This window comes from Astatotilapia calliptera, chromosome 19, assembly GCF_964374335.1.
Source record: "Astatotilapia calliptera chromosome 19, fAstCal68.1, whole genome shotgun sequence".
In the NCBI taxonomy this organism is placed as follows: Eukaryota; Metazoa; Chordata; class Actinopteri; order Cichliformes; family Cichlidae; genus Astatotilapia; species Astatotilapia calliptera.
Genome location: NC_137440.1, coordinates 28,494,380 through 28,519,417, shown reverse-complemented (window position 1 = coordinate 28,519,417; position 25,038 = coordinate 28,494,380). Strand labels below are relative to the sequence as shown.

The 25,038-nt window shown below is 38.4% G+C and overlaps 1 protein-coding gene and 2 long non-coding RNA genes across 3 annotated transcripts; all 3 read right to left on the bottom strand.

Annotated features, from left to right (window-relative positions):
• Positions 1-239: 239 nt before the first annotated feature.
• Positions 240-7,882, bottom strand: dctd (dCMP deaminase). The gene is made up of 6 exons (XM_080294190.1): positions 7,730-7,882; positions 6,229-6,310; positions 4,869-5,001; positions 2,811-2,930; positions 1,697-1,793; positions 240-568 (listed from the first exon to the last, which is right to left on the bottom strand). The coding sequence occupies exons 1-6, from the start codon at positions 7,744-7,746 to the stop codon at positions 496-498; spliced, it is 522 nt and encodes a 173-aa protein (XP_080150316.1). The 5' UTR covers positions 7,747-7,882; the 3' UTR covers positions 240-495.
• A 9,550-nt stretch (positions 7,883-17,432) lies between these two features.
• Positions 17,433-18,330, bottom strand: LOC145422454 (uncharacterized). The gene is made up of 2 exons (XR_013903739.1): positions 18,191-18,330; positions 17,433-17,910 (listed from the first exon to the last, which is right to left on the bottom strand). It is a non-coding gene; the product is annotated as an uncharacterized LOC145422454 (long non-coding RNA).
• Positions 18,331-23,927: 5,597 nt separating this feature from the next.
• On the bottom strand, positions 23,928-24,825 carry LOC145422424 (uncharacterized). Its single transcript, XR_013903712.1, has 2 exons — positions 24,686-24,825; positions 23,928-24,405 (listed from the first exon to the last, which is right to left on the bottom strand). It is a non-coding gene; the product is annotated as an uncharacterized LOC145422424 (long non-coding RNA).
• Positions 24,826-25,038: the final 213 nt, after the last annotated feature.

The following is a 25,038-nucleotide window of genomic DNA, read 5'->3' as shown; positions in this document are numbered from 1 at the left end:
ATAATATGTATGGTACATACCTTGCTCTGCCCTTGCTTCTGTCTTGATGAGGGAGGATCTCCCATTTTAAAAGCTTTCGATACCAAAATAACAAAACCGTCCTTTAATCTACATTCCAGTTGAACATCTCCTAACCCACCTTTCATTTTACTCTTTAGTAATTTCTATATAAGCTTTTTGTAGATTTGTTATCAGCAGAAAGAATAGCTGCTAGAAGAAGAACTTGGAGAGGACAACAGTTTTAACCATATTAATGCTTTATTATTACTATTATTAGTCTCCCATTTCGTTACTTCTTTTTTCATTTCATATGCTTTTTTCCCAGTTTCTTTTATTACATTCTGTTCTATAATTTGTCAAACCAAATATTCTAATTTCAGATTTGATCTGCAAATTAGTCTTGGTCATATTATTCTCCAAACCAGTCCCAAATCTGTTTTCTGCTGATTCTTCTTCTGCCTCACTGCCCCATTCAGCAGCTCCCCAAGATGAGTCTTAGGCATTTTCATCAGGAGTTTCGATGAAAGGCAAATCAATGGCAATTTGAGGCATTGTGTGCACAAAGCGCCTGTGAAAACACAGAAAACACACATTCAGACACGCTGGTCAGTACTGCTGCTGCAGTAGCAACACTATAGGGTGTTTGGGGCTGTGGGACCTGGATGACATTGACTATAAGACAGTTCCAAAACAAATCCATCAGCAGCCACAAAGGGAAGAAACATGGATGTCAAAAAATGGAGAGACTGAGTTTTTTTGCCCAAGAAATGAAGCACCGCGCATGGCTGCCAATGTGGTGAAACCAGGGTTTATGCACAACGTCAGCTCTCATGCTAAGCTTACACCTCAGATCCCATTTAAAAACGTATCGATATCCGGAAATGTTACCTGATCTAAATAAAATAATTTTGTAAGTCCAGTAGCAAAAAAAAAAGAAAAAAGCTGCAGTTTGGGTAAAAAAGGACAGAAAGACACAGACACATTAATCCAGTGAAGATCTACTAGACTAACTGTAGACTACATAATCACAGCGAGTGTGGCTTGTTTGGAAGGGTTGCTAAAAGAAAGCTTGCTGTATCTTAAAACAACAAACCACAAGAATAGATACGGTGATGTTTGGAGTAGTGAGATTCTGCAATCATGGAAAAGCAGATAGTTGGCTTATAAATATTCAAAATATTGAAGCTTGTGATAGAAAATATTTTATATTAAACTGAGGGGACTTGTTTCTCTCTTATTCTACTGTCATGTCCCTTATTGTACTGTACTATCCATCTCCAAAACAATCAATGCAGTGTGATTAGAGTTTACTTTGTAATACATTTCCTAGAAACAAGAAAGAAATTGTTACTTTGGACAACCCACACCTACAGAACACAATGTCCATATTTTTCAGAGGAACTGCTTTCCACTGAAGAAATAAAAAAGAGAAGTTTGTTCTTGCTTTTGTCCTGTAAGTCTGACCACTGTCATTACACACCATCTCTGCCATGCTTACATTTTGTCTTAATATTACTTTGAAAGAACAGTTACAGTTCACTCCTTTCCTTCATCTTTACACAGGAAACTACAGAAGAGGAAACAAATTTTATTTTAATTTTACAGATCTTACCTTTAATTCAATCAACCAGAAAGTCTCTACAGTACACTGGTGCAAGAAATATGTTCTTTTATTGTGTCCCAGAAATGTACTCACCTGTACGGTATCATCGCCATGTCAAGCATCTTTTTGGATGCTTTGGTTTCAGGTGTATCATGGTACTTGTCACAAAGATAAACCACTTCCTTCAGACCTGGAGAGAGTGAAGAAAGAATTATAAAGGAATCCAGAAAGCTGCATTGAAACTTGAAGGGTCAAGACTACTTAGCAGGAATACGGGGATCTGTGTGACTGTTAAAAGGATAAGGACATCTTTCTGGAGGAAAAAAAAACAGTATGCACCAGTTCTGTTCAAAACTGCAAACTGAGAAGACATTTGGGACATTTGTGCTGTCAGCAACGCATAAACATTCCCAGTTGCACACTTGGACAAAACAACACTTCCAGGCGTGCATGAATTTAGAATAGGTTCTCATTACTTGTTGATTTGCTCTGCAAATACAAAAACACAAGCACTTCGGTTCAGCGTGGCTGCACCCTGCAGGCTGTTCCGTGCACTAAACAACACAGGATAACTTATGTGTTGTTGTTGTTGTTGTTGTTATGTGTGTTATGAGAGTGTAAGTAATGTGGATGTCTAGGTTGTGAAATAAAATTGAGGCACAGGTGGCCAGAAGGGGACAGAGGAGGAATGCCTCCCCTGCACCTCAGTGCAAAAATGTTTTTGTTTGAGTATCCTGAGCCAACAAACACAGCATTACCATCAAAATAAAAACATGTGTTAATACAGTTCAAACTATATTCATGATCTAAAACTATTTAACTATAAGTTTAGCCACATGGCAGCCACACCTCTGGGGAAAACAAAAACACGATTGTCTTCCTATTTTTGTATCACAATCAAGTAAACTCTTTGTCCCCCATGGCACACAGAAAAACATATTCAGGGTGAGATTTGTTGTGACACAATCTAAATGACAATTTAAGGGGGAAACCCAAAGAATCTGCCTGCTGCCAGTTTAATATTATTAATAAAGGTAACATAATTCTTAGTTGAAGCTGAGGACTTCCTCGATCTCCAAAAAGTAGATCAAATGACAAAATTATATTTTCGTAGTTCACCTGGACATGAATAGCATTATGTGAGACTTTGACACGTGTATAACTGTATAATTAATTGCAACTGACTATGTGTGTTGTCAGCACCCACCTGCCTGGATGATGAGTTTGGCACACTCATTGCAGGGGAACAAAGTCACATACATGGTGCAGCCTTTCACATCAGCATTTGCGCTCGCGTTCACTATGGCATTTAGCTCAGCATGGCACACTGTGGGACATGACATTGACACAATCCTCAGTGAGTGCATGAAATTCATATTTTAAGTATAATGAGCTTGAACGCAGGTGTTAAAAACAATAAAAAGTATAAAACTTTGTGGACAGCAAAGCACATCAGGTTTTATTTATATGCATATGTAAGATTTGAAAAGAGACTGGACAAAACTCAGTGGAATTCAGCGTTTTAATGCATTGTTCTTATCCAAGGAAAACAAAATCATCACGTCATCGCTGTTTAGTTCACTGGAAACACTGCAGTAGAGAACGTTCACTGGATGAATATACACAGTATCATCAAAAAATTCTGGGAAATGACACTCTTTACACTTCACAATCTGTGATTGGCCATCAGCATTTTACTTAAGATGTATTTTACCACCTGAATGGTCTTCCTTAGAATTCAGTCTCTTAATACTACTACTACTACTACTACTACTAATAATAATAATAATAATAATAATAATTGATATGTAAAGTGATAATTAACCCAATTCAGAGTGTATACTGATAGGAGTTGGCCATGTTTTACAAATTAGTCTTGTAAAACAAGTCATTTCTTTAAAAAAAAAACACAAAACAGTACAGCGACTGTTAAGAGAATCTATAAGTAGAAAACTATTCTTAAATGTGTTTGACAAGCAAACAAAAATTTAATCAGATTTTTGCACTCTGATCACTGAGTAATAATGTATTAGCCCAACCTGTTTTCTTTTTTGCACCTGTTTTAGATTCAAACTGAAGTGTCTTTGATCTTTTTGCCCCCGCATGCTCCTAAAGTTTGCACTTTTGGTCTGGTTTAAAACCAAAATGACAACAAATGTTTTATTGCTGGGCTGACAGTAAAGTTGTCCAAATTTTCTTGTTATTTTTCTGAAGTCAAAAAGTAAATGTGATGAGCTCTGCAGCCTCCTGTATATATAAAGTCATTAGTACATTGAGGATCGTTGTGCACCTTTTCTGCTCCATAATATTTCTGAGAACACAATCCTTTTGCTCCTGTTGGCTGTTGCATCAAAGTTTTTCCTCAAAGTTGACACCAGCTGAATTCTGGGCCCACCTACTTTGCTTTAGTGCAGTTATTTTTATTTATTTATTTATTTATTTATTTATTTATTTATTTATTTATTTATTTATTTATTTATTTATTTTAGTTATTTTACATGATTTTGCTACAAATCACTGAATTTGATTCTTCACACATAAAGACAGCACAGCATAAAATGACAAAAACCTCTTCAAGAGGAATATATATATATATATAATATAATATATATAATATATATTTATCTTTATCTTATTCTCCCAGTTAAATTTACCCTTCATTCTAATTTGTGTTGTACAGTTATTTCATTTTTAACCTTAATTTATATTTTATTAGTTAAATTTACCCTTTTTAATTTTTCATATTTATTTCCTATCTTATTCATAGCCTTTTCCTTTTTTGTTCTCTTTAGGTCACGAGCAGTTGTCCAAGCATTTCACTACATATCGTACTGTGTATGACTGTGTACGTGACAAATAAAATTTGAATTTGAATTTGAATATCCAGACATCCTCTAACACATTAATACTGTGGTTTATATTTAATTTATAATTTATTAATTTATATTTTAACCTTAATTTATATTTTATTCCTTCCTAGTTAAATTTACCCTTTTTAATTTTTCATATTTATTTCCTATCTTATTCATAGCCTTTTCCTTTTTTTTTTTTAGGTCACGAGCAGTTGTCTAAGCATTTCACTGCATATCGTACTGTGTATGACTGTGTACGTGACAAATAAAATTTGAATTTGAATTTGAATTTGAATTTAGATGAATAAAAGCAGGAGTGCTTTGCTTAAACAAAATTATTTAAAACTTGAAATAATTCAGTCAAACTGAAAAACACAGGAGAAAAAAACAAGTGTGTGGAAGTGCATACTCACCATAGATGTGTTTTTTGTCAAGTTTATCACCTTCGATGCGATTCCATGGCAGTTTGCCTTCACAGCCATTGGGCATACAATTGTGACCAGTGCCAACTATCTTATTGTCCTGGTTCACTAAACATGCTCCCACCTGCAAACAGAGAGAGATGTGGGAGAGAAATTTACCTCAAAAGGTTACAAATGTGTTTAACATAATCCACAAGGATCATGGTCATTCATTTATTTATATAATACATTAAATTACAAAACCAACGCCGACCAAAGTGCTGCACAGACAAACAAAAGAACTAGTACCAAATAACTTATAATATTAGTATCAAACGCCAAATACCAAATAACTCTCATCCTGTATTAAATGCCAGTGAATACAAATGTGCTTTTAGATGAGATTTAAAAAGATTGACAGTAGTAGCCTGTCTGATGTGTAGGGGTAGATTATTCCACAGTTTAGGCGCTACGACGCCAAATGCTCGATAAGCTTGAACCAGCCTCGACCTTGGTATGACTAAAAGCAAAAGATCATTTGGTCTAAGAGATTTAGAGGGCACATAAGGCTGCAAAGGTCAAACAAATACCCGGGAGCCTGTCCATTCAGGGCTTTGTAAGACAACGTGAAAATAAAAAAAAACTTTTCTGAACTGAACAGGGAGTCAGTGAAGAGAGGCAAGCACCGGGGAAGTATGTTCACGCCTTTTAGTTTAGAAGACGAGCTGCAGCATTTTGGACAAACTGCAGTCTTGCAAGACAGTTCCGACTAACTCCTACATATAAGGAGTTACAATAGTCCAGCTGGGATGTAATAAAACCATGGATCACCTCTTCAAAGTTTAGTGAGTCAAGTCATGTGAGACTGTCATGTAGCCGGGAGTGGTTTCTGAGTCAGCTGAGAGGAGAGGTGTGGTTTTGTTTGATGAGGTGATTTTTGTGCTGGTGTAAATACCAAGCTGAAAGATTTTCTGCAGCATCATCTCTTTTCTTAACAGTGTAACATTTTTATATTTTTTAACTTGTTTTATAGATTTTTATCACCACTTTACCATCATCTAACAACGCCTCTGACTGCAGTAGGTGGCACTCACTGGGATCATTTTGGGTAGAAGCAGAGAAATGATGTGTAAATGCCTCCTACTTTTGTGAGTCAGCACAGAGCCTGAAGCAGAAAGACCGGCTTAACAAAGAAAGTTGACAACAACCATTGTGATATCCACCATCTCTAACTGGGGTTTTAGGTTTTGCTGATCCAGCTCACACAAAGAAAGCTATGTTGAACTTCTTTCACAGTACACACCTCTGAAAACTGTTTGTCATGATGTTGGATACAAGCTTACTGTGAATCCATATGCAAAGAGACACATACCTGAGTGTTTGGGTCATGGCTTCTTTTTGCTGACAGAACAGCTACAGCCATGAAGTAGTCTGCATCAGTCACGAAGTCTGTCCTGGTACAGAGAATTACAAAAACGCAGACACAGTAAACTTTATGAGGAGAAATATAACGACAGCCTTTAAACCAATTCTTTTAAGACACCATGTGAGATTGCAGCATCCAAGCAGTCACTTCTATGCACCTTCTATGATACGGTTCAGTTTGCATTACTTGATGTACTTCGGCAGTAAATTAATGGTTTGACATAAACTCAGCCACATAAAAACACTAGAGTGGATTTGTTAGAGATTTTCTTCATTATACATTATAACCAAATCTCTATAATACAATATAATCAAGTAAGCCTTATATTCTAACCAAGTATGCCTTATATTTTGTGTGTTCATATATTTTCACATAACCAAGCCTATTGTTGAAGAATCACCTAACCAAGTCTATTGTTAAAGGAAAACTGATGCATTCCTTACCTCAGTGTCTGAGATGTTTGACAGCATGATATAATGATGCATTCTTTACTTCAGTGTCTGTGATGTCAGATAAAGCATGATATACTTCTGTATTCTTATCCCAGTGTGTGAAAGATCAGATAAGCTGATTTAATGTTTAACCTCTTCCCTGACAGTTAAAAGAGGAAGTACTATGTAACCCATTTTTGCCTTATAAATAAAGCAAGCAGCCTGTGCTCGGTGTGTTTTGTCTTCTCAGAGAGACATTCACCCGTGCGCACATTTTCTAATTACACTCTGAGTCGGTCTGCAGTTGTCTCATTTCTCTTACTTGTGTTTGAACAAATGTCTACCCCTGACAGGATTCTTCTGAGTAGAAGCTTGATTTACATAATCATCAATAACTGGAGAATAGGCTGTAATTTAAGTTACTCAAGTCTCCTTCCTTTTTTTAACAGAGGAAATACAATGTTTGGAACCCCCAAAAAGTTGATTCTGTTCATCTGGACGTAGCGTTCACAGTGGGAGAAACATCCCACTCATCCAAGTGATTTCTTCAGTCTCAACTGTAGAAATCACTTGGATGAATCAATTTTTTGGGATTAATTTACCTGGATTATTGAGAATGCATCAAGATATAATGCCTGGAAATTTGCTTAAAAGGCACAAGTGTAAAGATTTACAAATGTGTGTAGTGTAGTGTATTTTGCCAATAATGTTTTTTGTTTTAAATTTCACTAAAACAGAACACACAACCCAGGTGATTTTAGAGGTTTTACATGTCCTTGTGATGTCAACATTAATACAACAAAGGCTGATTTGACAAATAAAATGCATTTCTACCCAAGCTAAAGCTTTAAATATTTAATTGTTATGATTTTGCAGCAACAGATAACAAAGGCTATGTTAATAAGAGATATAATTTCCACTACAGCTAGGTGAATAAAAAAAGAGAGAAGTTCATGATGTATTTGAGAAAAAGATAAAAAAAAAAAAAATCAAACAACTAGTTAACAGATAATTACCTCTGATCTTGTGCCATACTCTTTAAAAAAGTGTCTTAGCAAGTACAAGATGTTTGTAGCTCTGGACGGCTGAAGTCTTTGCTGAATGTTAACGATAGATGATATATATGAGCATATGAACCCTCCAGGTCAAGTCCACACCTCCAATCACCTGGGAGGCGTGTCAGTTTTGTGTCTGTACTTGTTGCATATGTGTGAGGGCTATGCCTAGGATTTCCCTTTTTATTATTATTATTATTTATTTATTTATTTTTTTAAATAAATAAGTCGGGTGCATTTCTAACCTCGGTAATGGGGAGTGTACTGTAAATTTACAATAGGTAACACCTGAAAAAAGACTCATTTTGTGCCTCATGATTGTGGTAAGAATATTAATTTGTTGGTTGACCCACTGAGACAGATTTTAAAAATATATATACAGTATATGCAGGCCTTCAAACCGATTCAGCCTGAACAATAAGGCAATCCTAATGGTGTAGCTGGTGATTCCTTTTGGGTTTTGTTTTTTGGCTCAACACCCGATTGTGCAGTTGTCTGTAAGTTGTGGCCTCTATTCTTTAGCATCTAGCTGGCGCTGCAGAAGAAGACCGAGCTTAAAGGGAGTAACGTTGAAAGCTCACTTCTCTCAGAGATGGAGAAAGAAAGGACTGCCCAATGTGATTTAACACATTTTCTTAATAAACTGAAAGCCTAAAGAAAATGTGTTAAATCAGATATTGAATCTGTTTATGATGTAAAATAATGGGGGGGGGGGGGGGGTCATATTCTGCAACAAAAAAAATATGATAATCTGAGCTATGCTAACTTTGTGTTATTTAAATGGTGGTTGAAATATGTTTGATGGATTTAAAGTAAAGCACTTTGTTGGACAGTAGCTACAGTGTTCATGGGCAGATGTTAATGATCCTTAGATGCATTTGCTGAATTCCACCTTTATACAAACTTGATAGGATTTAGTGTAAAGACGGTATAAACAGTATACTGTAAATGTAGGGGATGGAAATTGAAGCGAAGACAATTCATGAAAATCTGCTTACATCCTGTTGAATTCAGTTGTGCAAATCCACAAAGCGCAGTAAACCTCAGAGTAGGAGTAGGATAGTAGATGCTGCTATAAAACTACTATAAAGATCACAGTGACTTGTGATTCTTTTTCCCCTGCTGATTTCTCGTTTCCTCACCTCCCATATCTCACTTTAACCCAACTGAACTCAGTTTCCTCATGTTGAGGCAACATCACCCTCTAGAATGTAGGCAACAGAAAATAAAGCTTTTTTTTTATTTTTTTTTTATAACTGATTCAAGCTGAGTTCATTCATTAGAATAAAAAATTAGTTTTTGTGCACAAAGGGCCTGTGAAAACACAGAAAACTGATATCTAAACATTCTGGTCAGTACTGCTACAGCAACACTATAGGGTGTTTGGGTTTGTGGGACCTGGATGACATTGACTATAAGACAGCTCCAAAAACAAATCCATCCGCAGCCACAGAGGGAAGAAACATGGATGCCACAAAAAAGGGTGAAACTGAGTGAGTTTTCTTGCCCAAGGAATGAAGCACCCCACATGGCTGCCAACATGGTGAAAACCAGGGCTTGTGCAGAACTTCAACTCTCATGCTGAAGTTTACATCTTAGATGCCGTCTAGAGATTCATCCATATCAGGAAATTTTACCCGATCTAAATTCTGTTCCAAGTCCAGAAGCAGCAAATTTTCAGAGGAACTGCTTTCCACTGAGAAATAAAAAGCAGAAGTTTGTTCTGTAAGTCTGACCACTATCATTACCAGTGTTGGTCAAGTTACTTGGAAAAAGTAATCAGTAACTAATTACTGATTACTTCCCCCCCAAAAGTAATCCCGTTACTTTACTGATTACTTATTTTCAAAAGTAATTAATTACTTAGTTACTTAGTTACTTTTTAAAAACATGATTTACAACCTGAATAGGTGATAAAGCGATAGATCTTTCAGCCCAATTCTACTTTTTCTACATAATCCATCATACAAAATGTAATCAAATGGAAAAGTCTCTTTTTAAAACTTGTTTTATTAGTTTTAATCTTTTAACTTTATGCATCAAGCAAAAATGTAATTATATGCAACATTCTCTGACTGGAAGAAATTTGTTTAACATTTAAACCTATTTTCTGCACATTCCAGCACATAAAATAAAATAGGTTTTTGTGTTTACACTCACTCTTTCAAATAGATGCAAGTGAAACACAGCAGAAAATAAATAAAATCGAAGACTAGTGGTCCTGTTGCTCTATTTTTCACCTGTATAGCAGGAGTGGGGTAGGCGGAGGTTTACCCTGGTGCAGGTGTGCCGCAGCAGTCAGTGGAAGAATCCGCGAGTTTGTCTGTGAATTTCCCGCTCCGTGGGAGCGTACTCGGTGCTTGCTCGGAAGTTTAGGGCTTGTTTTCGCTGTAAAAAGAAGTTTTCTTCACACGCAGTGAACAGCGGGCGCTAATGTTTTTGTCACTTTTTACAGAATCAAACTCAAAGTAAGGTCAGTACTTCCACGCTTTAAACGCTGCACGCTCATGCTCTCTCCTGCACTCCATATATTATCCATTGTTGATCTGCACACAGCTGATTGCCACGAACGTTGCACTCGCTTACGTCACTGTCATGAGACACTCACAAAAAAATCAAGGTTTTAGTAACACAGTAACACAGCGTGCTTACGGGAAAGTAACGATAATCTAATTACCTTTTTTGCAATAGTAATCCCTTACTTTACTCGTTACTTGAAAAAAGTAATTGGATTACAGTAACGCGTTACTTGGGGGCAGCTTGTTTGGTTTTCTTGTTTTGACTCAAATTTTTCTTAGTCTATCTAGCAGAAAATGGTGGTCAACAATATCAGGGGCAAAGGTTAGGTCCAACATCAGCAAAACAGAGCATTCACCTGCATCACATCTCATCAAGCTGTCACCGGAGACTCTAAGGAGTGCAGGTTTAATAGAGTGAGCTCTACGAAAACCAGACTGGAATTTATCCAGAATGTTGTACTCATCCAGAACATCTTCTTATAACCAGGGCGGCACTCATAGGTGATCACTCACAAAAACACAGGAGAACATTAGGATCGTTGTGGCCCTTCTTGTATTCCCTGACGTTGTAACAACCCTTATTGTGTTATACCACCACTGGGGGGGGGGGGGGGGGGTTGCCCTACTACTGTAGTAGTTGGGGGAGTCTCCTAGTGGGTGTGTGAGTATAGCGGCAGTCATTACATGCAGCTCATGTTATTTTCTCAGGAGAAACCTTACCATTGTAACGGGCTGGCACCGGCGACTACCGATCTCCGCACATTTATGTATGGACAGAGTAGAGCTGTGGAGACCTGGCTTGTATGGTGTTATGTTGCTGACAACGAATAAAGGTCTGTTGTTTGATTTAAATACCCCTCTGCAACTCTGGTTTTTCTAACGCTCGCTTTAACAAACAGAGAGAAGAAATTAACAGCAAACAAATAGATATTGAAGCAAAATGGACAACAACACAGCTAGGAGCAGAAGTAGTTCTGCGAAACATGGAATTAAATGAACCAACAGTCGACAATACGATTGTTAAAATTTTCATAGAAGAGGCAGCCAAACTTTCGAAGAAGCCAAGTTGCATACGTCGGTTTTTCTCATCTATAGGCCGACTGTTTTGTTTCACGAGGCTTTATAACAGAAAGAACATTATGACATGAAAATGGTATGTTTGTGCAGATTTCGCGTTTTCTAAGAAATACATACTCTTTTCCTTCTGTCCAAGATAGCTTTAAATGTTATTTATACTTGGGAACCAAATTATGATATTTTAGACATTTCTATTGAGAAATTTTCCCCACATTTTAAATATACTATAATATACATTTTAATAGACTATAAATATCAAGCAATCTTGACTGTTTTTCCAAATTCAGCATTCAAACAATGACTAAATAAATACATTCTTACCTGAGATCGACGTGCAGTGCAGGGACGAGGACGACTACTCGGGTGGGTGCTACGGAATAGTCCAAGTGACAGCAGCTTTAGTTTCCGGCCAACTATAAATAAATGATTTTTCAACGTGATTGTTGTCACCTGGTCGACTGTAATAGATCAACAATCAACGATAAACGAAACAACTATCGTTGTTCCAAATGAAACCAGACAATATTTTAACTGCTACCATTACTAAAGTTATTATTATGGGAGGCTGTGATGAAGCTTGGGGGGGGGGGGGGGGGGGGGAGAGAGAGAGAGAGAGAGAGAGAGAGAGAGACAAACAAACCACACTCTCCGAGCGCATTCTTTTTTTGCTCGAAGTGGGCGGGGCTTAGATCAAAGGCTTCAAAGACGTCACACTTGAAGTGGGCGGGGCTTCAAAGACGTCATACAGACAAAAACCTATAAATAGCCCTCTGCAACTCTGTTTTTTCTAACGCTCGCTTTAACAAACAGAGAGAAGACATTAACAGCAAACAAATAGATATTGAAGCAAAATGGACAACAACACAGCTAGGAGCAATCCAGACAATGTCAGGAGTCATTCCACTCCTGCAAATGATGTTAGGCCACTGCTAGAGGAATTGCTAAATAATGTTACACATGAGCAGTGGCAACAGTTGCGGTCTGATTACGCCGAAAATGCCACCATAGGAAGGCTATGTAATTTTGTAGATAATGTCATTGCCCTATGCTCACTGTCAGCAGGTGCAGAACTGAGGTTTTGCCAGGACACTGCTGTCACTAGCACAACAACAGTGGCCTTAAAGCAGACACAGACAGCTCCTGAACTTGCACAGACCTCTAACACAGTTGACCGCAACACGGAAATGCCAGCTCATATTTCACAGGAAACAACAGCCAACTTGCACAGCACAGCAGAAAATTCCGCTGATGTCACATTTATCACTAATATCCAAAATACCACGGAAACAACTGAAAACTCAGAGGATTATGCATCGCTGGCAGATCAAATTAAGGCTGTGATTCTACAGAAAGCAATGGATTTGTTAAACATCCCAGAAAATAGCACAACAACAGTGGCCTTAGAGGAGACAGAAACAGCTCCTGAACTTGCACAGACCTCTAACACAGGTGACCGCATCATGGGAAATCTAATCTGTGTGCCAGTTGTTATTTTACAGAAAGCAACAGTCAACGTGAACAGCACAGCAGAAAATTCCGCTGGTGCCACACTTATCACTAATATCCAAAATACCATGGAAACACCTGAAAACTCAGAGGATAATGCATCGCTGGCAGATCACATTAAGGCTGTGATTCTACAGAAAACAAGGGATTTGATCAACATCACAGAAAACATCACAACAACAGTGGCCTCAAAGGAGACACAGACAGCTCCTGAACAACAGAAAACAACAGTCAACGTGAACAACACAGCAGAAAATGTTGCCACAAATATCATTGATACATCTGACGAGCCCAGAACTCCAATAGACAAGAAAAACCGTGACACCACGCAGGCTGTAGATAAAGCAGGAACCTCTTTGGAAAATGATGTAACCCCAAAGAAATCCTCGGCTCAACATGAAGCCAGCATGCAAAATCAATTCAAAAAACACCCTTTGGTAGCAAAGGATGAATTGTCTCAAAACAAAGAAAAATACCGATTTTTTGTGGAAACATGTATGGAAGAACTAGTTAAGCGGGTTATAAAAAAATCAGGTAAAGTCATAAGTCCAGAAAGAGTTTTAACCATCTACAAGAGGCTTAGCGAAAAAATCTGGGCTAAAATCAGGGATGAAATTGATCAAATCCCCTTAAGGAAGTTCAAAAACTTTGAGAAGGTGATTTTCAAAGCCCTGTGTAAACAGTGGCAAGAGGCAGAAGTAGTTCTGCAAAACATGGAATTAAATGAACCAACAGTCGACAATACGATTGTTAAAATTTTCATAGAAGAGGCAGCCAAACTTTCGAAGAAGCCAAGTTGCATACGTCGGTTTTTCTCATCTATAGGCCGACTGTTTTGTTTCACCAGGAGACAAAACAAGGTTGATGCATTGTAGAAAAAAATTGTGATAACCCCTTGGAACGGTCGCGGCAGATGGCTGTCCCCTCACTGAGCCTGGTTCTGCCGGAAGTTTCTCCCTCTTAAAAGGGAGTTTTTCTTCCCCACTGTCGCCAAGTGCTTGCTCAGAGGGGTTTTTCTGTTGGGGTTTTCTTTTTAATAACTTTTAAAAAAGTTAACATCAATAAAAGTTATTAAATTTTACACTGATTTCTGTTTGGTTTTTTTATTGTCTGTAAGTTGAATAAATACATTTGTTATTTCTTGCTCAGTTCAAACTGTGGGTAGAAAATGCTGTGCTGTCATGTGACCTGTACACACACACACACACACACACAGAGCAGCTAGACGAGGTAAAAACATTCCTGACTTTGTCTGTGATTTTTGGACAGCTGCAGCAAACAGCAGCGCTGTGTCTGATCAGACCACCTCAGTCGAGTTCAACACAAGTCCAGATCTGGAGTCGAGTATGAAGACCGAGTGCCAGCAAAGTCAGGAGGCTGGAACACACGTTTACAGGCTTTTCATTTCAGATGTGTTACGCCCCAGTCTAGGGGTACAGGAACGTAGCATAAGGGTTAAAAAGGAAGTGACGGTTTGGGAAGAAAAAACAATTTATTAAGTGAACGGTGGTTTATTTGTCTCCACTGAAAACTTAACTCCCTGGTGAACACAGGCCAAAATAACAAACAAAAACAAGCTAAGTCAGGAGAGGAGGTGCTATCTAAAACCCTATGTGTGGGAGAAACATTTCGTCACTCATCCAAGTGACTTCTTGAAGAAATAATTCAACTCAAGGCCGGAGCTAGTTCACAGTAAGATCTTTCCTTCCATCTCTTTCAACATCTTGCAAAGTGTTGCAAACAGAAACACTTGTGTGCAACTCCATATCACAGTAGTGAGCAGAGCAGTGCTAGGCAGCTGATGTATATTTAATTGTAAATGTGTTAATAATTTCATTTTTAAATGCTTTCCTGTGGTTCTTTTCACTTTGGCTTGAAATAAAATGTCTCCCTCTGCTGTAACCACAGCTTACTGCAATTTTTGCATGCATGTATATTTCACACTTTGAAAGAGGCAAAGCATGAAATGGTCACAGTGGGCTGGCTTGTCTATAACACGCTTTACCGTGGTTGATGTGTGAGATAACACTCAAGTCATGGTAAGCTGCACTTACAGCTATTGTAAGTGGAACAATGAGTTATTGAGTATTGATATGTATCTATACATTATTAGAATTTTTTCTAATAGAAAAAGGTTTTCTATACATGGATATTTCTGCTGTTTATTTATGGGCTTAAATCCTTCCAAAATGTGGGCCTTTTTATTCCATGACATAACCAAAAAACTAAATAAACTAACTCCTTCAGCTGATGCAGAGGTAATCCAAAAGACTCTGACTGTGGTGAATTAGTGGATCCTGACAGTCGTCTGCACCACCTACTGGACATGTAGCCGAACAGTTTCTTTAACATCTGCCACTTCATACGGTAATACCCTGTGTTGGTCAAGTTACTTGAAAATAGTAATTATTTACTAATTACTGATTACTTCTCCAAGAAATTAATCCCATTACTTTACTGATTGCTTATTTTTGTAAGTAATTTGTTACTTTCTTACTTAGTTACTTTTAAAAAATATGATACACAACCTGAATACGTTATGAAGCATTAGACCTTTCAGCCCAATTCTATTTTTTCTGCATATTTCATGATATAAAATTGAATCAACTGAAAAAAAAAATTCAAAACTAGTTTCATTAGTTTTAACCTTTTAATTTTATGCACGTTGCAACAAGCAAAAAATAAAATTATATGCAGCATTCGCTGACTGGAAGAAATTTGTTGATTCTGTAGATTCTGTAGATTGCTTAGATTGCTTAGCTAGTATTCAGTAAATCAAACTTGTATCAATCAGGAACATGACTGGAGCACCTGGGTATCAAAGCTCAAAGCAAGAGTGAATAGCAGAATGTGCTGTTTGGTATTGTATTAGAAAATCTGGCAAGTTTTTAATGGGCGTAACCCACATACTCAACTCTACTGGATCGCGGATCACGGGGGCAGCAGCCCAAGCAAAGAAGCCCAGACCTCCCTCTCCCCACCCACCTCCTTCAGCTTGTTTGGGGGAACACCAAGGCACGGGGGCCTCCTCTCAGTGGGACATGCCCGAATCACCTCACCCCAGGAGGTGTTCTTCTCAGATGCCCGAACCACCTCAAGTGGCTTCTTTCCATGTGGAAAGAAGCCACTTGGCCTCCCCTCTAAGGGAGAGGCCATCCACGCTTCTGAGGAAGCTCATATTAGCCATTTGTATCTGCAGTCTTGTTCTTTCAGTCACTACCCACAGCTCGTGACCACAGGTGAGGGTAGGGACGTAGATTGACCAGTAAATTGAGAGCACCAATCTGTCTGTCGATCTCCTGCTCCCTTCTCCCATCACTCGTGAACAAGACCCTGAGATACTTAAACTCTTCCACTTGGAGGAGGAACTCATCCCTGACCTGGAGTGGGCACTCCACCCTTCTCCTCTGATCTCTTAGCGTAAACTAAGATTTACAAACGTGTACAGGTATTTGTGTGTAACAAAAGCAGTCTGACCACACTCTGTGTTACAATTTGATAATTTTCTTTTTCAAAAAGCTTAGAGTGTCTAAAAATGTCTAAAAAAAATTGTGGAATTATTTTCACTCACTTACAGAACTTGCATGACCAAGCATGAAACAAGTAAATTTACTAAAGTAAATTTTACACAACAGTGTACTTGAGCATAATCCATAATGGGCTTTTTGTGAAAGTAGTTTGCAAAAAGCAAGCAGTCACTTTATGTGCCCTTATTTTTTGTTTTAAATCTTTTAGCGTTTCACTGCAACAAGAACACTATGAATTAAAGGGTTTTTCCACCCTGTCTTGCACTCGGTGTGGGAGAAGTTTCAGACATGACTGCATGATCACAAGACTTTTCTGGATGTTTGTCATAATCTCTCACTCGCATATCACACAACTTCATAATGTTATGAAAAAAGTTTAAATTACATATACTTTAGTACATACTGTCACCTGTAAAAGTATGTCTCCTTGAATCTGCAGGTGTACTGAGATCAACAGGTTTTTGAGGCCTACAAACTGTGTGGCAGGGCAGCATCCCCAAACAAGATATGATCATTATGATGGAGATGTTCTGGACCTCAGGGAAATTATAAAACAAAATGTACTCAGGTGAGGATCAGTACTATGTAATCAGTATCACATCCTATATATCATTCTGTTAATTTAAAAAAAATGACTACATTTGGTATGTGATGTAAACATGGCATTGTTATAGACAAGGCTCACCAGTAGCGCTGGTGAACGGAGCTTTAGCTCTGGAAGATGTTGCTCCCACTGGCTTTGCTTTTTGGCAACAAGGTTCATCGCTAAGGTCTAATCATGCTGGGACAGTGCACAGGATGACAGTGTGCAAAAAAACATGCACTCATCCAAAGTGATGGACATGTATGAATCAGTAGTAGTTGTTGCTACATGTTGTTGACATGTATTTATAGACAATGGAGAAATATCCTTAGAGATGTTTGGCCTATGTGAAAACCAGCTGATAAAAATGAAGCCTTTCTTTTAACATTGCGCAGTGAGGACCACTGGTGTGCATCACACAGCAGCTGAATAGATAAAAATGTGAGACCATGTATCAGTGCACAAAGATTTTTTATTATTTTGACATTTGTGTAGGAAATGCAAGCAAAAACTTTAAAAGAAACTTGAGTAGAGTTTTGTAAGCATAAAAACATTAAGAATATACACATCATCTGATATACAGCAGGCCTGTTTTGTTCACTAACATTCACATCCATCCTGTACACTAAAAGCTAGTGTTTTTATTTTGACCATACATGTTTTCTTAACATGAGACACAGCAGGTAACAATAAACAGGTGCATAGCTCACCTTGGCACACAGACAGAAAATTAAAAAATATATATTCAAATATTAAATACAGAATGTTGGAGTTGTCTGCTGCTGGGAATTGTATATAGATGAGAGTCGTCGGGCGTCCTGCACCACCCATCCGATCTGGAGCATAGCGAATGACGTCACAAAGGTACTCTGTGGCAGGTCACCAAGCTGACACACTGCTAACAACTTTACAGCACCTTTGCTAATATAGCTTTATAACAGAAAGAACATTATGACATGAAAATGGTATGTTTGTGCAGATTTCGCGTTTTCTAAGAAATACATACTCTTTTCCTTCTGTCCAAGATAGCTTTAAATGTTATTTATACTTGGGAACCAAATTATGATATTTTAGACATTTCTATTGAGAAATTTTCCCCACATTTTAAATATACTATAATATACATTTTAATAGACTATAAATATCAAGCAATCTTGACTGTTTTTCCAAATTCAGCATTCAAACAATGACTAAATAAATACATTCTTACCTGAGATCGACGTGCAGTGCAGGGACGAGGACGACTACTCGGGTGGGTGCTACGGAATAGTCCAAGTGACAGCAGCTTTAGTTTCCGGCCAACTATAAATAAATGATTTTTCAACGTGATTGTTGTCACCTGGTCGACTGTAATAGATCAACAATCAACGATAAACGAGACAACTATCGTTGTTCCAAATGAAACCAGACAATATTTTAACTGCTACCATTACTAAAGTTATTATTATGGGAGGCTGTGATGAAGCTTGGGGGGGGGAGAGAGAGAGAGAGAGAGAGAGAGAGAGAGACAAACAAACCACACTCTCCGAGCGCATTCTTTTTTTGCTCGAAGTGGGCGGGGCTTAGATCAAAGGCTTCAAAGACGTCACACTTGAAGTGGGCGGGGCTTCAAAGACGTCATACAGACAAAAACCTATAAATAGCCCTCTGCAACTCTGTTTTTTCTAACGCTCGCTTTAACAAACAGAGAGAAGACATTAACAGCAAACAAATAGATATTGAAGCAAAATGGACAACAACACAGCTAAGAGCAATCCAGACAATGTCAGGAGTCATTCCACTCCTGCAAATGATGTTAGGCCACTGCTAGAGGAATTGCTAAATAATGTTACACATGAGCAGTGGCAACAGTTGCGGTCTGATTACGCCGAAAATGCCACCATAGGAAGGCTATGTAATTTTGTAGATAATGTCATTGCCCTATGCTCACTGTCAGCAGGTGCAGAACTGAGGTTTTGCCAGGACACTGCTGTCACTAGCACAACAACAGTGGCCTTAAAGCAGACACAGACAGCTCCTGAACTTGCACAGACCTCTAACACAGTTGACCGCAACACGGAAATGCCAGCTCATATTTCACAGGAAACAACAGCCAACTTGCACAGCACAGCAGAAAATTCCGCTGATGTCACATTTATCACTAATATCCAAAATACCACGGAAACAACTGAAAACTCAGAGGATTATGCATCGCTGGCAGATCAAATTAAGGCTGTGATTCTACAGAAAGCAATGGATTTGTTAAACATCCCAGAAAATAGCACAACAACAGTGGCCTTAGAGGAGACAGAAACAGCTCCTGAACTTGCACAGACCTCTAACACAGGTGACCGCATCATGGGAAATCTAATCTGTGTGCCAGTTGTTATTTTACAGAAAGCAACAGTCAACGTGAACAGCACAGCAGAAAATTCCGCTGGTGCCACACTTATCACTAATATCCAAAATACCATGGAAACACCTGAAAACTCAGAGGATAATGCATCGCTGGCAGATCACATTAAGGCTGTGATTCTACAGAAAACAAGGGATTTGATCAACATCACAGAAAACATCACAACAACAGTGGCCTCAAAGGAGACACAGACAGCTCCTGAACAACAGAAAACAACAGTCAACGTGAACAACACAGCAGAAAATGTTGCCACAAATATCATTGATACATCTGACGAGCCCAGAACTCCAATAGACAAGAAAAACCGTGACACCACGCAGGCTGTAGATAAAGCAGGAACCTCTTTGGAAAATGATGTAACCCCAAAGAAATCCTCGGCTCAACATGAAGCCAGCATGCAAAATCAATTCAAAAAACACCCTTTGGTAGCAAAGGATGAATTGTCTCAAAACAAAGAAAAATACCGATTTTTTGTGGAAACATGTATGGAAGAACTAGTTAAGCGGGTTATAAAAAAATCAGGTAAAGTCATAAGTCCAGAAAGAGTTTTAACCATCTACAAGAGGCTTAGCGAAAAAATCTGGGCTAAAATCAGGGATGAAATTGATCAAATCCCCTTAAGGAAGTTCAAAAACTTTGAGAAGGTGATTTTCAAAGCCCTGTGTAAACAGTGGCAAGAGGCAGAAGTAGTTCTGCAAAACATGGAATTAAATGAACCAACAGTCGACAATACGATTGTTAAAATTTTCATAGAAGAGGCAGCCAAACTTTCGAAGAAGCCAAGTTGCATACGTCGGTTTTTCTCATCTATAGGCCGACTGTTTTGTTTCACCAGGAGACAAAACAAGGTTGATGCATTGTAGAAAAAAATTGTGATAACCCCTTGGAACGGTCGCGGCAGATGGCTGTCCCCTCACTGAGCCTGGTTCTGCCGGAAGTTTCTCCCTCTTAAAAGGGAGTTTTTCTTCCCCACTGTCGCCAAGTGCTTGCTCAGAGGGGTTTTTCTGTTGGGGTTTTCTTTTTAATAACTTTTAAAAAAGTTAACATCAATAAAAGTTATTAAATTTTACACTGATTTCTGTTTGGTTTTTTTATTGTCTGTAAGTTGAATAAATACATTTGTTATTTCTTGCTCAGTTCAAACTGTGGGTAGAAAATGCTGTGCTGTCATGTGACCTGTACACACACACACACACACACACAGAGCAGCTAGACGAGGTAAAAACATTCCTGACTTTGTCTGTGATTTTTGGACAGCTGCAGCAAACAGCAGCGCTGTGTCTGATCAGACCACCTCAGTCGAGTTCAACACAAGTCCAGATCTGGAGTCGAGTATGAAGACCGAGTGCCAGCAAAGTCAGGAGGCTGGAACACACGTTTACAGGCTTTTCATTTCAGATGTGTTACGCCCCAGTCTAGGGGTACAGGAACGTAGCATAAGGGTTAAAAAGGAAGTGACGGTTTGGGAAGAAAAAACTATTTATTAAGTGAACGGTGGTTTATTTGTCTCCACTGAAAACTTAACTCCCTGGTGAACACAGGCCAAAATAACAAACAAAAACAAGCTAAGTCAGGAGAGGAGGTGCTATCTAAAACCCTATGTGTGGGAGAAACATTTCGTCACTCATCCAAGTGACTTCTTGAAGAAATAATTCAACTCAAGGCCGGAGCTAGTTCACAGTAAGATCTTTCCTTCCATCTCTTTCAACATCTTGCAAAGTGTTGCAAACAGAAACACTTGTGTGCAACTCCATATCACAGTAGTGAGCAGAGCAGTGCTAGGCAGCTGATGTATATTTAATTGTAAATGTGTTAATAATTTCATTTTTAAATGCTTTCCTGTGGTTCTTTTCACTTTGGCTTGAAATAAAATGTCTCCCTCTGCTGTAACCACAGCTTACTGCAATTTTTGCATGCATGTATATTTCACACTTTGAAAGAGGCAAAGCATGAAATGGTCACAGTGGGCTGGCTTGTCTATAACACGCTTTACCGTGGTTGATGTGTGAGATAACACTCAAGTCATGGTAAGCTGCACTTACAGCTATTGTAAGTGGAACAATGAGTTATTGAGTATTGATATGTATCTATACATTATTAGAATTTTTTCTAATAGAAAAAGGTTTTCTATACATGGATATTTCTGCTGTTTATTTATGGGCTTAAATCCTTCCAAAATGTGGGCCTTTTTATTCTATGACATAACCAAAAAACTAAATAAACTAACTCCTTCAGCTGATGCAGAGGTAATCCAAAAGACTCTGACTGTGGTGAATTAGTGGATCCTGACAGTCGTCTGCACCACCTACTGGACATGTAGCCGAACAGTTTCTTTAACATCTGCCACTTCATACGGTAATACCCTGTGTTGGTCAAGTTACTTGAAAATAGTAATTATTTACTAATTACTGATTACTTCTCCAAGAAATTAATCCCATTACTTTACTGATTGCTTATTTTTGTAAGTAATTTGTTACTTTCTTACTTAGTTACTTTTAAAAAATATGATACACAACCTGAATACGTTATGAAGCATTAGACCTTTCAGCCCAATTCTATTTTTTCTGCATATTTCATGATATAAAATTGAATCAAATAAAAAAAAAAATTCAAAACTAGTTTCATTAGTTTTAACCTTTTAATTTTATGCACGTTGCAACAAGCAAAAAATAAAATTATATGCAGCATTCGCTGACTGGAAGAAATTTGTTGATTCTGTAGATTCTGTAGATTGCTTAGATTGCTTAGCTAGTATTCAGTAAATCAAACTTGTATCAATCAGGAACATGACTGGAGCACCTGGGTATCAAAGCTCAAAGCAAGAGTGAATAGCAGAATGTGCTGTTTGGTATTGTATTAGAAAATCTGGCAAGTTTTTAATGGGCGTAACCCACATACTCAACTCTACTGGATCGCGGATCACGGGGGCAGCAGCCCAAGCAAAGAAGCCCAGACCTCCCTCTCCCCACCCACCTCCTTCAGCTTGTTTGGGGGAACACCAAGGCACGGGGGCCTCCTCTCAGTGGGACATGCCCGGATCACCTCACCCCAGGAGGTGTTCTTCTCAGATGCCCGAACCACCTCAAGTGGCTTCTTTCCATGTGGAAAGAAGCCACTTGGCCTCCCCTCTAAGGGAGAGGCCATCCACGCGTCTGAGGAAGCTCATATTAGCCATTTGTATCTGCAGTCTTGTTCTTTCAGTCACTACCCACAGCTCGTGACCACAGGTGAGGGTAGGGACGTAGATTGACCAGTAAATTGAGAGCACCAATCTGTCTGTCGATCTCCTGCTCCCTTCTCCCATCACTCGTGAACAAGACCCTGAGATACTTAAACTCTTCCACTTGGAGGAGGAACTCATCCCTGACCTGGAGTGGGCACTCCACCCTTCTCCTCTGATCTCTTAGCGTAAACTAAGATTTACAAACGTGTACAGGTATTTGTGTGTAACAAAAGCAGTCTGACCACACTCTGTGTTACAATTTGATAATTTTCTTTTTCAAAAAGCTTAGAGTGTCTAAAAATGTCTAAAAAAAATTGTGGAATTATTTTCACTCACTTACAGAACTTGCATGACCAAGCATGAAACAAGTAAATTTACTAAAGTAAATTTTACACAACAGTGTACTTGAGCATAATCCATAATGGGCTTTTTGTGAAAGTAGTTTGCAAAAAGCAAGCAGTGTCACTTTATGTGCCCTTATTTTTTGTTTTAAATCTTTTAGCGTTTCACTGCAACAAGAACACTATGAATTAAAGGGTTTTTCCACCCTGTCTTGCACTCGGTGTGGGAGAAGTTTCAGACATGACTGCATGATCACAAGACTTTTCTGGATGTTTGTCATAATCTCTCACTCGCATATCACACAACTTCATAATGTTATGAAAAAAGTTTAAATTACATATACTTTAGTACATACTGTCACCTGTAAAAGTATGTCTCCTTGAATCTGCAGGTGTACTGAGATCAACAGGTTTTTGAGGCCTACAAACTGTGTGGCAGGGCAGCATCCCCAAACAAGATATGATCATTATGATGGAGATGTTCTGGACCTCAGGGAAATTATAAAACAAAATGTACTCAGGTGAGGATCAGTACTATGTAATCAGTATCACATCCTATATATCATTCTGTTAATTTAAAAAAAATGACTACATTTGGTATGTGATGTAAACATGGCATTGTTATAGACAAGGCTCACCAGTAGTGCTGGTGAACGGAGCTTTAGCTCTGGAAGATGTTGCTCCCACTGGCTTTGCTTTTTGGCAACAAGGTTCATCGCTAAGGTCTAATCATGCTGGGACAGTGCACAGGATGACAGTGTGCAAAAAAACATGCACTCATCCAAAGTGATGGACATGTATGAATCAGTAGTAGTTGTTGCTACATGTTGTTGACATGTATTTATAGACAATGGAGAAATATCCTTAGAGATGTTTGGCCTATGTGAAAACCAGCTGATAAAAATGAAGCCTTTCTTTTAACATTGCGCAGTGAGGACCACTGGTGTGCATCACACAGCAGCTGAATAGATAAAAATGTGAGACCATGTATCAGTGCACAAAGATTTTTTATTATTTTGACATTTGTGTAGGAAATGCAAGCAAAAACTTTAAAAGAAACTTGAGTAGAGTTTTGTAAGCATAAAAACATTAAGAATATACACATCATCTGATATACAGCAGGCCTGTTTTGTTCACTAACATTCACATCCATCCTGTACACTAAAAGCTAGTGTTTTTATTTTGACCATACATGTTTTCTTAACATGAGACACAGCAGGTAACAATAAACAGGTGCATAGCTCACCTTGGCACACAGACAGAAAATTAAAAAATATATATTCAAATATTAAATACAGAATGTTGGAGTTGTCTGCTGCTGGGAATTGTATATAGATGAGAGTCGTCGGGCGTCCTGCACCACCCATCCGATCTGGAGCATAGCGAATGACGTCACAAAGGTACTCTGTGGCAGGTCACCAAGCTGACACACTGCTAACAACTTTACAGCACCTTTGCTAATATAGCTTTATAACAGAAAGAACATTATGACATGAAAATGGTATGTTTGTGCAGATTTCGCGTTTTCTAAGAAATACATACTCTTTTCCTTCTGTCCAAGATAGCTTTAAATGTTATTTATACTTGGGAACCAAATTATGATATTTTAGACATTTCTATTGAGAAATTTTCCCCACATTTTAAATATACTATAATATACATTTTAATAGACTATAAATATCAAGCAATCTTGACTGTTTTTCCAAATTCAGCATTCAAACAATGACTAAATAAATACATTCTTACCTGAGATCGACGTGCAGTGCAGGGACGAGGACGACTACTCGGGTGGGTGCTACGGAATAGTCCAAGTGACAGCAGCTTTAGTTTCCGGCCAACTATAAATAAATGATTTTTCAACGTGATTGTTGTCACCTGGTCGACTGTAATAGATCAACAATCAACGATAAACGAAACAACTATCGTTGTTCCAAATGAAACCAGACAATATTTTAACTGCTACCATTACTAAAGTTATTATTATGGGAGGCTGTGATGAAGCTTGGGGGGGGGGGGGGGGGGGGGAGAGAGAGAGAGACAAACAAACCACACTCTCCGAGCGCATTCTTTTTTTGCTCGAAGTGGGCGGGGCTTAGATC